Source organism: Triticum dicoccoides, chromosome 7B (assembly GCF_002162155.2).
Source record: "Triticum dicoccoides isolate Atlit2015 ecotype Zavitan chromosome 7B, WEW_v2.0, whole genome shotgun sequence".
NCBI lineage: Eukaryota > Viridiplantae > Streptophyta > Magnoliopsida > Poales > Poaceae > Triticum > Triticum dicoccoides.
The window spans coordinates 230217184-230233539 of NC_041393.1; the positions used below are offsets into that span (position 1 = coordinate 230217184).

Genomic DNA, 16356 nt, shown 5'->3' on the forward strand with positions numbered 1-16356 from the left:
TTTTGGTGGACTTGCCCGATGATCGGCAAACCATAAGAAATAAATGGATCTTCAAGAGGAAGACGGACGTTGATAGTAGTGCTACTATCTAAAAAGCTCGACTTGTCACAAAAAGGTTTTTGACAAGTTCAAGGTGTTGACTACAATGAGATTTTCTCAACTGTAGTGATGCTTAAGTCTGTCCGAATCATGTTAGCAATTGCCACATTTTATGAAATCTGGTAAATGGATGTCAAAACTGCATTCCTTAATGGTTTTCTTAAAGAAGAGTTGTATATGATGCAACCAGAAGGTTTTGTCAATCCTAAAGGTACTAACAAAATGTGCAAGCTCCAGCGATCCATCTATGGACTGGTGCAAGCATCTCAGAGTTGGAATATACGCTTTGATAAGTTGATCAAAGCATATAGTTTTGTACAGACTTACGGTGAAGCCTGTATTTACAAGAAAGTGAGTGGGAGCACTACAACATTTTTGATAAGTATATGTGAATGACATATTGTTGATCGGAAATAATGTAGAGTTATTTCGCAAATCATAAAGGAGTGTTTGAAAGGAGTTCTTTAAAAGAAAGACCTCAGTAAAGCTACTTACATATTGAGCATCAAGATCTATTGAGATAGATCAAGACGCTTGATAAGATTTTCAATGAGTACATACCTTGATAAATTTTTGAAATAGTTCAAAATGGAACAGTCAAACAAGGAGTTCTTTCCTGTGATGCAAAGGTGTGAAGTTGAGTAAGACTCAAGACCCGACCATGGCAGAAAATAGAAAGAGAATGAAAAGTCATTCCCTATGCCTCAGTCATAGGTTCTATAAAGTATGCTATGCTGTGAGCCAGACCTATTGTATACCCTTGCTCTGAGTTTCACAAAGGAATACAATTTTGATCTAAGAGTAGATCACTGGACAGCGGTCAAGAATATCCTTAGTGAGGACTAAGTACATGTTTCTCGATTATGGAGGTGATAAAAGAGCCCGTCGTAAAAAGTTACAACGATGCAAGCTTTTACACCAATCCAGATGACTCTAAGTCTCAATCTGGATACATATTGAAAGTGGGAGCAATTAGCTAGAGTAGCTCCGTGCAGAGCATTATGGACATAGAATATTTGCAAAATACATACGGCTCTGAATGTGACAGACCCGTTGACTAAGCTTCTCTCACGAGCAAAACATGATCACACATTAGTACTCTTTGGGTGTTAATCACATAGAAATGTGAACTAGATTATTGACTCCAGTAAAACCCTCTGGGTGTTGGTCACATGACAATGTGAACTATGGGTGTTAATCATATACAGATATGAATATTGGTGTTAAATCACATGGCGATGTGAACTAGATTATTGACTCTAGTGCAAGTGGGAGACTGAAGGAAATATGCCCTAGAGGCAATAATAAAGTTATTATTTATTTCCTTATTTATGATAAATGTTTATTATTCATGCTAGAATTGTATTAACCGGAAACATAATACATGTGTGAATACATAGACAAACATAGTGTCACTAGTATGCCTCTACTTGACTAGCTCGTTTATCAAAGATGGTTATGTTTCCTAGCCATGGACAAAAGAGTTGTCATTTGATTAACGGGATCACATCATTAGGAGAATGATGTGATTGACTTGACCCATTCCGTTAGCTTAGCAATTGATCATTTAGTATGTTGTTATTGCTTTCTTCATGACTTATACATGTTCCTGTAACTATGAGATTATGCAACTCCCGTTTACTGGAGGAACACTTTGGGTGCTACCAAACGTCACAACGTAACTGGGTGATTATAAAGGAGTACTACAGGTGTCTCCAAAGGTACGTGTTGGGTTGGCATATTTCGAGATTAGAATTTGTCACTTCGATTGTCGGAGAGGTATCTCTGGGCCCTCTCGGTAATGCACATCACTATAAGCCTTGCAAGCAATGTGACTAATGAGTTAGTTGCGAGATGATGCATTACATAATGAGTAAAGAGACTTGCCGGTAACGAGATTGAACTAGGTATTGAGATACCGACGATCGAATCTCGGGCAAGTAACATACCGATGACAAAGGGAACAACGTATGTTGTTATGCAGTTTGACCGATAAAGATCTTCGTAGGATATGTAGGAGCCAATATGAGCATCCAGGTTCCGCTATTGGTTATTGACCGAGAATAGTTCTAGGTCATGTCTACATAGTTCTCGAACCCGTAGGGTCCGCACGCTTAACGTTACGATGACAGTTTTGTTATGAGTTTATAAGTTTTGATGTACCGAAGGAGTTCGGAGTCCCGTATGAGATCGGGGACATGACGAGGAGTCTCGAAATGGTCGAGACGTAAAGATCGATATATTGGACGACTATATTCGGACTTCGGAAAGGTTCCGAGTGATTCGGGTATTTATCGGAGTACCGGAGAGTTACGGGAATTCGCCGGGGAGAAGTATTGGGCCTTATTGGGCCATACGGGAAAGAGAGAGGGGCTGCCTAGGGCAGCCCCCCCCCCCAAGGCCTAGTCCGAATTGGACTAGGGGGAGGGGCCGCACCCCCTCCTTCCTTCCCTTCTCTCTTCCCTTTCCTTCTCTCCTACTCCTACTACATGGAAGGGCTCCTAGTTCTACTAGGAAAGGGGGAATCCTACTCCCGGTGGGAGTAGGACTCCCCTAGGGCGCGCCATAGAGAGGGCCGGCTCTTCCCCTCCTCCACTCCTTTATATACGGGGGTAGGGGCACCCCATAGACACACAAGTTGATATACGGATCGTTCCTTAGCCGTGTGCGGTGCCCCCCTCCACCATATTCCATCTCGGTCATATCGTCGCGGAGTTTAGGCGAAGCCCTGCGCTGGTAGAACATCATCATCATCACCATGCCGTCGTGCTGACGGAACTCATCCCCGAAGATTTGCTGGATCGGAGCCCGGGGATCGTCATCGAGCTGAACGTGTGCTGAACTCGGAGGTGCCGTACGTTCGGTGCTTGGATCGGTCGGATCGTGAAGACGTACGACTACATCAACCGCGTTGTCATAACGCTTCCGCTTACGGTCTACGAGGGTACATGGAAAATACTCTCCCCTCTCGTTGCTATGCCATCACCATGATCTTGCGTGTGCGTAGGAATTTTTTTTAAATTACTACGTTCCCCAACATCTCAAACCCATCTCCATCGATGCATTATCTATCACATTACGTGATAGACCCTTTGTGGAGGGATCTGCCAAGTTTTTTGATGTTTGGATATAATCCAACGTAATAACTCCGGAGTTTCTCAGTTTCCTGACAGATTTTAATCTCCTCTTCACATGCTTTGAGGACTTCATATTGTCCTTAGAACTGTTTATCTTGACGATCACAGTTTGATTATCACAGTTCATCAGGATAGGGGGTATTGGTTTTTCAACCATAGGTAAGTCCATCAATAGCTCATGAAGCCACTCTGCTTCAACAGTGGCAGTGTCTAATGATGTGAGTTCTGCTTCCATAGTTGACCTCGTTAAGATGGTCTGCTTGCAAGACTTCCAGGAAACAACGCCATCATCAAGTGTAAAAACATAACCACTTGTGGCCTTAATCTCATCAGCATCAGATATCCAGTTTGAGTCACTATAACCCTCCAGTACCCTTGGATACCCGGTGCAGTGAATCCCATAGCTCGCAGTGCCCTTCAAGTAGCGCATAACTCTCTCAAGCGCACGCCAATGATCATCTCCCGGTTTTGACACAAACCGACTCAGCTTGCTCACAGCAAAAGAGATGTCAGGCCTCATGGCACTCGCCAAATCCATAAGCGAGCCAATAATCTGAGAATACCTCACTTGATCTCTAGCAATCCGTCGATTCTTTCGAAGCAACACAGTAACATCATATGGAGTTGGAAAAGGCGTGCAGTCGCTATACCCAAAACGACTCAAGACCTTTTCCACATAGTGAGACTGAAGCAGTGTGATCCCACCATTCTCATCTCTCAACAGCTTGATGTTTAAGATAACATCAGCTACTCCTAGATCCTTCATCTCAAAACAACGAGATAAGAAATCCTTAACCTCCTTGATTAAATCAAGTTTGGTTTCAAAGATCAATATGTCATCGACATACAGACAAAGAACAACTCCTTCGCCCCACTATGGCGATAGTACACAGACTTGTCACCATCATTTACTACAAAGCCGGCAGTAGTTAATGTTCTTTTGAACTTCTCATGCCACTCCTTAGGAGCTTGTTTAAGGCCATATAAAGACTTTAACAACTTGCACACCTTTCCTTCCTGACCAGGTACTAAAAAACCATCTGGCTGATTCATGTAAATTTCCTCCTTCAACTCTCCATTGAGGAAAGCCGTCTTAACGTCCATTTGATGAACGAGAAGACCATGTGAGGCAGCTAGTGATAGTAGCACCCGAATGGTGGTCAGTCTAGCCACGGGTGAGTAAGTATCAAAGAAGTCTTCACCTTCTTTCTGGCTATAACCCTTAGCCACAAGCCGTGTCTTGTACTTTTCAATCGTACCATCAGGTCTAAGCTTCTTCTTGAACACCCACTTACATCCTACAGGTTTGCACCCATAAGGACAGTCAATGACCTCCCAGGTCCCGTTAGCTAAGATGGAATCCATCTCGCTACGAACAGCTTCCTTCCAGTAGTCAGCATCAGGAGATGCATAGGCTTCTGAAATAGTCCTGGGCGTGTCATCCACAAGGTACACAATGAAATCATCACCAAAGGACTTTGCAGTCCTCTGTCTCTTACTCCTTACAGGAGTTTCATTGTCACCCTCAACAGGATTCTCAACGTGTTCCATCGCAATGGTGGGTTCAGGAATTACAGTGAGTTCCTCACTAGATGGAATAGGTATCTCCTGATTTGATGAACTTGACATATCCTTCATAGGAAATATGTCCTCAAAGAAAGTTGCATCATTAGACTCCATAATCGTACCAACATGCATGTCGGATACCTCAGATTTTATTATAAAAAATCTATAGCCAATGCTATGAAAAGCATAGCCCAGAAGAACACAATCCACGGTTTTTGGTCCAAGCTTGCGCTTCTTGGGAATTGGTATATTGACTTTCGCCAAACAACCCCAAGAACGTAGGTAAGAGAGTCTCAACCTTTTCCTTTCCCATTCCTCAAATGGAGTCATGGTCTTATGCTTTGTGGGAACTCGATTTAGGACATGACACGCGGTCATTAGCGCCTCCCCCCACCATTCCTTAGAAAGACCCGATGTGTTTAACATGGCGTTAACCAAATCAGTTAGAGTTTGGTCCTTTCTTTCGGCCACCCCATTAGACTGAGGTGAGTAGGGAGGCGTCCTCTCATGGATTATACCATGTTCTGCACAAAACAGATCAATTCATTGGAAAAATACTCTCCACCACGATCGGACCTAAGCCGTTTAATTTTTTGATCAAGTTGGTTCTATGCCTCAGCTTTGTAGTTTTTGAAGAAAGTTAAAGCCTCATCTTTTGATTTCAGAAGATACACATAACAATATCTAGTGGAGTCATCAATCAACGTCATGAAGTATCTCTTTCCACCTTTTGTCAACACGCCATTCATCTCACAGAGATCAGAATGTATAAGCTCTAGTGGCGCCAAGTCTCTTGCCTCTGCAGTCTTATGGGACTTGCGAGGTTGTTTAGCTTGCACACATACTTGGCACTTAGAGCCTTTGACAGTAGAGATTTTCAGAATTAAATTCATATTGGCTAGCCGCGTCATGCAACCAAAGTTAATATGACAAAGTCGTGCATGCCAAATATCTGACTGATTATTGTGGCAAACATTATTAATAACTTTAGTGCAAATATCTGACAAAGATAGGCGGAACAAGCCTCCGCACTCATAGCCTTTTCCAACAAATTGTCCACACTTGGAAATTACAACTTTATTGGACTCAAAAACCAACTTAAAACCATCTCGACATAAACGGGAACCGCTAACGAGATTTTTATTGATGGACGACACATGATGAACGTTCTTCAGACGCACGGTCTTCCCCGAAGTAAACTTCAGATCGACCGTACCAACACCTCGAACGATGGCATGTGACCCGTTCCCCATCAGCACGGGAGAAGTCCCTGTGGCCTGGTAAGAAGAAAACATGGAGGCGTCAGCACAAACATGTACATTGGCACCGGTGTCAATTAACCAATCAGGGGATTGAAATACTGAAAGGATGGTAGGAAAAATACCGTACCCTGATTCCTTCATATCAGTATCACCAATGACAACATTAGCGGACTTGCCGCCCTTCTCATGTTCGCGCTCCTCAAAGCGGTTAGGACACTTTGGAGCCCAGTGATTAGGATCACCACAGACATGGCAAAGTCCCTTCCCCTTCTTATGAGAATTCTTCTTGAAGTTGGTAGAATGTGATGGCTTGTTCTTTGTATCAAACTTGCCTTTCCCCTGAGTTTTGTTCTTGTTGTTTTTGAACTTATTGGGCTGGATGTTCTTCTTCTGTACCATGTGGGCACTAGAAGCTCCCTCGGCAACTCGAGCACGTGTGTCCTTTGCTCTCGCCTTCTCTTCAACATCAAGAGTACCAATGAGATCCGCAACGGAAAACTCCTGTCTCTTGTGTTTCAGAGAAGTAGCAAAATTGTTCCACGAAGGTGGAAGCTTGGCAATAATGCCTCCGTCAACAAATTTGTCCGGCAACACACACTTGAAGTGCTCAAGTTCTTTTGCGAGCGACTGTATCTCATGAGCCTGCTGTACAACAGAGCGTTCATCAGTCATCTTGTAGTCATAGAATTGCTCCATGACGTACAACTCGCTACCGGCGTCCGAGGCACCAAACTTGGCCTCGAGCGCAGCCCACATGTCCTTGCCGTTGTCAAACGACATATACGAATCCACAATGGAATCATCAAGAACACCCAGAAGAGCGCCTTTAAAGAGAGTATCGATCTTCTCAAAAGCTTCCAGCTGTGCTGGATTAAGATCGCCCTCAGGCTTGCCCTTAGTGGCGTCATAGTAGCCCATGGTCTGAAACCAGTAGACTGCTCTCGTGCGCCACCTCTTATATTGCGCCCCCTTAAAGGCAGGCGGCTTCAGATGCGCAGCAAAACCACTCGGAGTAAATTGCCTATAATCAGGTTTTTGGATTGTTGAAAATATGAGCAAATTACTACGAGAATTAATCCGAATTAACAGAAGATAAATCATGACTACAGTAGCAGAGATTGAACTAATCATGTGAACTAGCATAGTAGATGAACAAATCACATCTAGGGCACATACTAGAAACATGAATTCTACCACGATCTCGAACAGGAAAGATAGAATCACATACGATGCAGCGGGAGCAGCACCGCCGGCGTTGACGTTGTCGCCCATGTCGTCGAGGATGAGGTTGCCAAGGTCGGGGAAGAAGTCGTCGTTCGCGAAGTCGTCGTTGCCAGCAGTCGCGCGAGTGCGCTCCCCAAAAACCTGATCGCCCCTCTCCCGTACAGGATCACGAGAGGCGGGGTTCCGGAGGCCTGCTGTCCCTTCTCCCGATGCATGCCGAAAGGAGGGATGGAGAAGACTTGATTGGCGGCGCAATGGTCTGGAATGGCGATGAGAAACCATACGAGAAACGGCGGCGGCTAGGGTAGACGTCTGCCGTAGGTCGTGGGAGTAAACCCTACGTCCGAGTCGTCACGATCCAAAAGAACCGAAAACAGTTCAGTAATTAACGCGTCCATTAATTATTAATTAATGACTCATTAATTTTTCCCGAGCAGCAAAAATATAGACAACGTGCATAGCTATGTCCTCGGCTCGGCTCAATCCCGCAACCCGCGGCACGGCGCGGCGGGGCGGAGCGAGCGAGTAGGTCTCCTCTTCTCATGCTCATACAATTGGTAGGAGAGCTCACCTTATAAAGAGGTGCAACTCTCTCTCAATTTATGAGGTGGGACTAAACTTTAGCCTTACTCACTCCACTCACATGTGCGCATGAATGGGCCAAGAGAATTTCAGAATTTTAGTTGGGCTTTGAGCCAAAAGCCCACTAGCAAATTCCAACAACTAGTAGGAGTACCTCAAACCAAAGCTTGCAATGTTATCATTACAGGAAATGAACTTGATTCTTACGTGACAACCTCCCGATTCCAAGGGACCACGTGAAAGCTACGACGAACAACAAACATCTACTCCCTCCGTTTCAAAATAGATGACCCAATTTTATACTAAAGTTAGTACAAAGTTGGGTCATGTATTTTGGAACGGAGGGAATATGCATTTTACATGATTTTGACGTCTTCAACAAAATGCTGGCAATCAACAGTCCAGTTATCTTCTCGAAATCATGATCCTTTACATCCTTCAATCAGAGAGTTGAAATCATGATCCTTTACTTCAATCAGAGAGTTGAAATCATGATCCTTTACATCCTTCAATCGGAGAATTGATCTCCAGTCGAGTCTGTGAAGATGCATCATATGGACTATTTTTTTCGCCCGCCAACAATCCACCATTTCGGCGTTAGGGCAAATCATACTGAGAGCAGATCAAACTGACACAGAAGCTTGGCATTAAAAATGAAGTTTTGACATTCCACTTCCAAAGTAACATAAAAAATGAAAATGGGTGCTAAACAAGGCTAGCAATCTAGTATCACAATACTAAGATGTAAAGTAAGCTTTTCTTCACAGAAGAACCATTTAGATATAGGGGTTTATCATGCTGGTTATCTAGAAACAGATGATACTATCTTTCCCACACAAAAATTAGACCCCAAAAACTTCGTTTCACAAGAAAACATGTTTCCCCAGAAAACTGCCGCAAGTTTGAACGTACTAAATTTCAGATATGCAAGAACTCCAATATCGATCAATGGATATCCCAGAACTCTCCAGTTGTAAAATGAATTGATATGTGCATGTCAAATTGAAGGCATGCTATATCACATCAAACATTCTCTTTCTCTAACAGCCACTTTGCTCATTTTAAGAAACACTGTGAACGATGATTCAATCCAATAGCAAAGCTGTACGACAACATTTGTCCCATTATCCTATTATTAAGTGGCCTTCAATTTTCTCTGCTCAAAGAGAATCATAGGTTCATGTGTAATAATCAACAAAATAAAAGCTCAGATAACCTTTTTTTTAGGGTAGCTCAGATAACTAATAGTGAAGTCTTATGCCACCCAAATGCCCAATGCACCTTATATATGACCAAAAACAAAATGTCCACTTGTGGAAACAATATAACAGCTGGAGCGAAATCAAATAACCATGATCCCATGAATCTATGTAGTGGATATTGTGAGACATTTATCTGATAGTCACACACCATGTTTCTACAAGCCAGAGCTATAACTTCAGTTGTTCTATGATAATGAAGAACGCCATTTGGTTCTTTAAGGAGGACCCATCATCAACTGATGACTAAGATAAGATGCATGACTTATCTAGGTTTCAAAGGTTCCGAGTGACTAGAACCATATAAGCTTATTCTCAACAAGATTACCGTCAGAGCCAATCGTCTAGACCTCAATAGTGGTAATCTTCGGCACACATTACTGACCAAAGAAAGTACTGCATTTCATACACCAAATCGCTCGGAGCTCGTGGGGATGCCATGTGATATAAATGAAGAAAACGTCATGCCGTGGAGAAGAAATATAGGTGACTTCACTATGCGCACTTAACACCGTGTGGCAGCTTGTTTGCAGAGAACAGAAAAATCAGGGCTCATACAAAACAACCACAAAAGCAATAGTGAGCAGATGAATCTTAGAGAAAACTGGAGACGGCAGCATGTCAAAAGCATCTTTAAAGTATCGAATAAGTAGTCATAACAAGGAAATTGAAATGAGCCTCTACAGAATGTACATACCGCAACACAGTAAGAAAAGATGATTACACTACAATAAGAACATTTTTATGATTCCTACTCTCTAAGGCCAGTGGTCATCTTGATCAGGCTTCTTGACAAAGATCTGGTTGTAGTCTGGTCGAGACATCTGTAACAAAAGACACATTCAATAATTAGTGCAAGACGATAATATAGCAAATTCCAGAATACCAGATATAGCAAATCATATCAAAGCAGACTACACTTGTTCCACTACAGGCATGATTTACCACTGATACATCTCTAGGTAACAGCTCTACCTCCAAGTAGCATGATCTGACTAAAAGATTCACAGTTACATTATAGAGTATAGACTGTGTCTCCAGACGAGCAAGCCTAATGGTTTCAATTTGAATAGCATAGTTGGAGGCCTCGAGCAGTAACCATGGACCCCAATGCCTACATTCGATTCAACACCGCCCAAATTCCAAGCCAGAGCACTTGCATTAAATTAGCTACCATCTCTCCTACGGTTTCAATTGATTCTTTGGCGAACGATGCCAATTTGGGGCATAGACCACCCTACTACTAGATCTCTTGCTAGCAGGTGCCGCACCAGAATTTTGACCCGTTAGTCAGGTGCGAAATGTTCAACGGGGAGAGAAGGCGAGATGGGTGCGGGCTTACGAGATCCTTGAAGAGGATGAATGCGATGAGGAAGAAGAGGACGAAGAGGATCTCGAACTCGGCGAGGCGGACGAAGCGGAAGACCTTGTCCACCACCCTGGTCAGCAGCCCGGGATCCCGCCGGCCCCCGCCCCTGCCGACGCCCCGCTGCTGCCGCATCCCCTCCGGTCGCGCGCTGCCCCCTCGACTGCCTCCCTGAAGCCATGAACCCTAACGTGGGTACAAGAGAGAGATGTGCATAGACAAGTATGGCTGGGTGAACGGGGAAGAACAGCTACCGGATCACCGGCGGCAGCGTGGACGAGACGGGGTCGATCGGCGCGGCGGAGCAGGTCGTCGGACGCGGGGAGGAGGGGACGGGCCGTAGAGGGTGGGCTCGCGTGTCGGGGTCCTCGCGGACTATGCAATTGCCGGCGGCTCGAGCGGTGGTCCGCACGATCTTGGATCGGACGGCGGGAAAAGTCGAAGCAGCAAGGGGAAGGAACCAACCCCCCGTTGCACTTTGCAGCTCAGCGAGTCCAAATTGTCCCCCCTTCAAACCAAGTCCAAATTGTGCGGCCGGTGGTCCATTGCCACGAGTTTATTTACAGTCTTATTTCTCATTTGATTTGACTGTCCAAATTTGTCCACGCGGTTCTAAAAAAACGATCATCATGTTGTGACAATGTGTTCGTCTAGTACAGGAAAATGTCATATGCTCTTCTAGTGTAGTGCAAAAGGATGCATTACAAATTTCTCAACGCAGATATAAAAAATAATCACCATATATATAAATTTGTTAAACAAAGGGAAAAAAAAGCATTTCTTTTAGACCACACACACAAAAAAAAAGAACCATACAAAGATCTCGACTCAACGTTGAGTATGCAGACATACATCACCAAATAGAACAGGATGCATATGAAAAAGGCTCTAGCTTGCAAAACATGAAGGTATTGGTTTTAGAAAACATGGAGCCATTCGCTTATTCGGCTGACAGAATAACAATGTGGGTGATAATACAGGTCTGATTGCCTGTCAGCCTGTGGCAAAGCATTCCTGGACAGCGTACCTGACTGAAACCAATAAGGCTATATTTCTGGTGATAATTCGTTTTAGGTTTTACCCAACAGAGTAAGCATAAAAAAGATGGGAATATGCTAGCTAATGTTAAGCTCAAAGAATCGTCAGCACGTAGTTTACAGCTAGTATACATTTACATGACACGACTACAGCAAAATGGAGATGTTGAGTGGAACTGACTAAACCGAAAGATGTGATATCTTTGTATGATCTGGAGAGAAGAGACGAGGACCCTATCAGGTAATCCACTTGGAGGTGACTTGAGCACTTTGACGAGGTTTCATGGGAATCTGAGTCAGGTTCCTCTTTTTCATGTTGGAGGAGACAGTGGGGCTAAAATAAACCTGGCTTTTCTGTGAAATTGATGCCGCTTGCAAGTGTGGTTTTCTCAAAGGAATGAATGTGTGCGACCTTGAGGGCGGCCCTTTCGAAGATTCAACACTTTTAGGTGAATCCCATTTGCTATGGTTCGCAAAACTCTGTGACCGGCCAACTATCTGGGGCCTCTTGTCCTTTGGACTGGGAATGTTTCTGCTTTCCATAGTTTCCGCGGAGTACATTGTCTCCTCCCCGCTGCTGAAGCCGTCCCTCTTATCTCCTTGTTCTGATATTGCCGGTGGTGAAGAACTTGACTGCGCCTCATTCCAGCAGTTTTCCTGGTAAGCAACATTGTGCATAGCATCGCAGTTGATTCGCGCATTAGCTACCCGTGATTCATCTGAAACTGAGCAGTTCGGTTTGATCTTATTATCGACAGGCATCATTTGCTTTAGAGGAAGCGGTAAGAAAATAGATCTTGGATGCCCAGGAGGAAAGCTATCCATGACCGAACCAGGTTGCTCCTTAGGTCTGGGCATCTGTGAGGCTGGATCTCGTTGGCCTTGAAAGGAGTGTGAATTAACAGAATCATTTTCACCATATGAAATCTTGGCAGATGCTGAACTGCATGACCCATGCTGCCGTGTCGGTCTTGCTGGCATCTGCGATGATGACAATGCCCCACCCTCTCGCTCAGTGGTCTTAATATAATGAAGATGACTCAGAGAAGAAGGTTCACTTCGTTGTCCAGCAGAAGATATTAATCGTGCAGGGGGCATCATTGGCTTGCTAACATCTTCCAAGCTACCACTCCAGTGCTGTTTTAACCATTCGCATACTGCAGGGATGGGGATCCCAAATTGTGTTGGCACATCCATCTTTGATGCAAGGAGTGCAGTTGATGATGCAGAAGCATACCCTGTAGGTGTAGAAGGTGCAAGCTTCATCGGATCACAGACCATAAAAGCTAGATTCCCGTTCATATCAAAACCAGCAGATCCAGGATGCCATGAGACTTCATCAGTTGAGAACTTTATAAGGTTGTCAGTTGCTATAACAACCTTCCCCTCACCTACTGCCAAATCTCTTTTGTTTGTGTGGCCCAGGAGCAAAACTGTACTGCCAAGGTCCAAGCTGGGGTTCAAGCAGGTTTTCAGGAAATGAGGCTGTTGCCCATGCGAATCTGGGCTATCATCCACGACATCAAGCCCGACTATTGTAAGGTCCAGAATGGGGCTAGTGATGAAGAACCTGAAATGAAGAAACAAAATGTAGAACTGGTAAAAATGCCAGCAAAGGCATGCAAGATAAAGGATCATTAGAGTAAATGCTCCTCCAAAGTAAATAGAGTGTTTTTTTTCACACGAACCACTTCACTGATATCACCTTTCGTTTGTTCAAAGAATTCGTACAACTAAGTTACAAACGTTGTTGGACTGTTTTAGATAATAAAGTTTTCTAGAGGAAATCCAGATTGAGCCCATCCTGAGAAAATAATGCATTAAAAACAACACATCCTGCGCCCATCAGTCGAGAGAATAAATGGAACCAAGGACCACTTTGAGCAGATATTACCTCCCATTGATTCTTATCAGTCGAGCATCCAAAATTCAATAGAATTTATGTCTACCCTGTACAGAGCGGTGAGGTGATCCTATGCGGCTACAGCAGCTTATTTTATGTACTACAAAATCAACTTCAATCCTTCATACATCAACACATGACAAGAAGCCATTTTATGACTTACATAAGGTGCGAACATTCTTATTTGGTACTCCCTCTCTATCAAAATATAAGAAGACGTTTGTTGACACCATGATAGTGTCAAAAAGCGTCTTATATTTTGATACGGAGGGAGTAATTGGCTACTCCATAATGTATTATATCTTTATTTTTCACTAAAATAATAGCAGTATATTATAATCTATCTACCCCTGGTTGCATTTGATCCTCCAAAGTAAAATCGAAATTGTGTCCCCCCTTGCACGTACGGTTGCTACAATAACTGAATGCATTAATAACATCAAGATTGCCGAGGTCCATAATCACAAGACAAGCTCAAATAATTCCCTGAACCATATTGAAGTCAACCCGACCAAACTCTTGAGATTGCGCCTTTTCGCACAAATGCAAGAACTGAGGAACCAATATGGCATGGACCCACAAATCCACCAAAACCTTGAGCCATTTTTAACAGCATTGCAACTGAGAATCGCTACGGAAACCTACAAGCTTCTCTAAATTTGAAGACGAAAACCAGATCTTCTTCCACCATGGTACAACATGAACAGCCAGAGCACGAGTACAGCGCAGAGAAATTGCCAAAGGTGTTGCATAATCAAATCTTTGCGCGGAGCACTATGCAACATCAATCGACTTCCGGGCGGAACCGACACAAAAAAATGCAACCATTTGGCACCGCATTGCACAGCCAAACAACCCCAAGCAAAAACCAAGCAGGAAATGCGAGCAATGTCTTCGGGGTTCGTTACCTCTGAGGCACCAGGCGGGCCAGGAGGCGGCCGTGGCTGAGCTGGACCTCGGCGGCGGCCGCCACGGCGGCTGATGGGACGGTCCCGTGCGTGGTGAGCAGGAGGGCGCGGTGGATGAGGAAGCCTCCCCCGCGTTTCCCTCCTCCTCCTCCTCCTCCTCCTCCTCCTGCCCCTTCTCCGCCGCGAGGGAAGGACACCGCCGCGAGCGCGGGACCCTTCGTGGCGAACAGCGTGGACTTGATCCGCTCCAGCTTGGCCCCGCCGCCGGAGCAGAAGCACCACCCCGAGCGGTCCCCCAGGACCCCCATCCTATGCGGCCGCTCTCCCTCCCCTTCTCTCCCTCTGGCGAGTGGCTACCGGCGCACGGAGGAGGGCGGCGGTGCCCTCGGGTCAGCGGTGGCTGGCTGGCTCCTCTGGTGCTTTGGCTTCGTGGCGAGAGGAAACAATAATAAGGAAACGGTAATGCTTCTCAGCGAACGTTCGCTGGGGTTACATTTGTGAATGTTTTTGGGGATATTTTATGTTGCGGGTAGATAGCAATTCCTTCTCAAAATTTGTCATGTATGTATTTCTGAAAAAAATGTCATGTGTTTTCAAAAAAAAATTGTCATAGAAATGTGCAAATATCATCCTCCAAAGGGAACGTTTGCCGGCTATTGCGGTCCTAAGAAAAAAGTTTGTTCTCAACGCGTTGGACGAAAAGCTGGGCATCACAGTGGGCCGTGTCTCTGTCCATTCTTACCGGCCGGAGGATTTTTTGTTGTTGTGTTTGCACGCTAGGATGACATGAACAGGCTGGGGCAGAGTTTAGTGCTGGAGCACCATGTAATTTTATTGTATTAGAAACATAGAAAGGTGTAGACATGGTTCCTCTCTCATAGTAAATGGAAGTAGGGGCAGCAAGCGCATGCATATTATATCCACTAGATCATTGATGGCGCGCGTTGCTGCGCCCATCTGTTTTGGCTCTTAGTTATTAGGCATATAAAATAATTTATATGCAATTTCCTCAAGTTCTTTTTCTTTCTTGTAACTTATGCTTGTCTTAATTTAAAAAGAAAATTGCTATCTAATTAGAGAGGAATTTGAGTGGTATGCAAGTTGCTACGCCCATCTATTGTCAATAGGACTAATATTTTTATTAAAATCATTTAAATTTAGTTGCCTTTTTCTGACGAATAATAATATTATCCGCTGGTACTTTTTGAAAATTAAACATAGTTCCCATATGGTATGTGTATATTTCAATAAATCTACAAATAATTGGCAGACTGATGTAATAGCACAAAAGGTAATCGTGCTTGTTTTAAATTTCACGATGTTAGCAGGATATCTCTATACTGAGATAGTTTATATAAAATTGGTCTAGAATATACCACCACTGTAAGTAATTTCCTAAATTGAGTGAAAGAAAATTAACTCTCCGTCCCATTGCCAAGAACCATACTCGACATAGATATTGTCTTCGCCGAGCGGTGAAGACAGATTTTCCAGTAGTAGTGCCCATATGTAAGTAGCAACGTAATCTTCACAGCTCACAAAGACCTATATTGTATTGCAAGTACTTAGCTTCACATCCAGCGAGGATCTTACAGTCAACAAACATAACTTGATGCTTCGATGCGAGAATAAGTATATTGTTCTATATCTATGGACACTGGGTATGCACGAGGGTACACCAAGATGTCCCTAACTAAACCGCTTCTAACCATTTTTTGTGCCCAATTGGTTTAGGGTTTTTCCTTTTTGTTGGGTATTTATTTAGATGCAAGTTTCCACCCATATTGGACTAATTACTTCAGCTGCTATTTTCTAACCTTGCTGCAATGCAAGGAGAATCTTGCCAAAGTGGGAGCTCTATTTCCTGTGAAAAAATCCACCCTAATTTAACTGTTCTGGTTTAGATTACTTATACTGGCAGTTGCATAGTTGATGCTGAGGAAAAGAAGAAGACGCCCCTGCATCATAGCACATGTTTTATGTGTGTTCAGTTTTGTGCTTGCATTAGGAACG

General features: G+C 43.9%; 2 protein-coding genes across 2 annotated transcripts; both read right to left on the reverse strand.

Annotated features, from left to right (window-relative positions):
• Positions 1–9721: 9721 nt before the first annotated feature.
• Positions 9722–10907, reverse strand: LOC119338155. The gene is made up of 3 exons (XM_037610450.1): positions 10750–10907; positions 10472–10666; positions 9722–9953 (listed from the first exon to the last, which is right to left on the reverse strand). Exons 2-3 carry the CDS (start codon positions 10628–10630, stop codon positions 9888–9890), a joined length of 225 nt encoding a protein of 74 aa, XP_037466347.1. The 5' UTR covers positions 10631–10666; positions 10750–10907; the 3' UTR covers positions 9722–9887.
• A 616-nt stretch (positions 10908–11523) lies between these two features.
• On the reverse strand, positions 11524–14765 carry LOC119341119. Its single transcript, XM_037613004.1, has 2 exons — positions 14344–14765; positions 11524–13102 (listed from the first exon to the last, which is right to left on the reverse strand). Exons 1-2 carry the CDS (start codon positions 14649–14651, stop codon positions 11770–11772), a joined length of 1641 nt encoding a protein of 546 aa, XP_037468901.1. The 5' UTR covers positions 14652–14765; the 3' UTR covers positions 11524–11769.
• Between the last annotated feature and the right edge of the window lie 1591 nt (positions 14766–16356).

Bases quoted from the DNA above. Each gene is read 5' to 3' on its own strand.
- LOC119341119 (XM_037613004.1), bottom strand. From the start codon at position 14,651: ATGGGGGTCCTGGGGGACCGCTCGGGGTGGTGCTTCTGCTCCGGCGGC. The intron at 13,103-14,343 runs GTAACGAACCCC...TCTTCATTTCAG, and splicing joins GCCCGCCTGGTGCCTCAGAG to GTTCTTCATCACTAGCCCCA.
- LOC119338155 (XM_037610450.1), bottom strand. From the start codon at position 10,630: ATGCGGCAGCAGCGGGGCGTCGGCAGGGGCGGGGGCCGGCGGGATCCC. The intron at 9,954-10,471 runs GTAAGCCCGCAC...CTTTTGTTACAG, and splicing joins TCATCCTCTTCAAGGATCTC to ATGTCTCGACCAGACTACAA.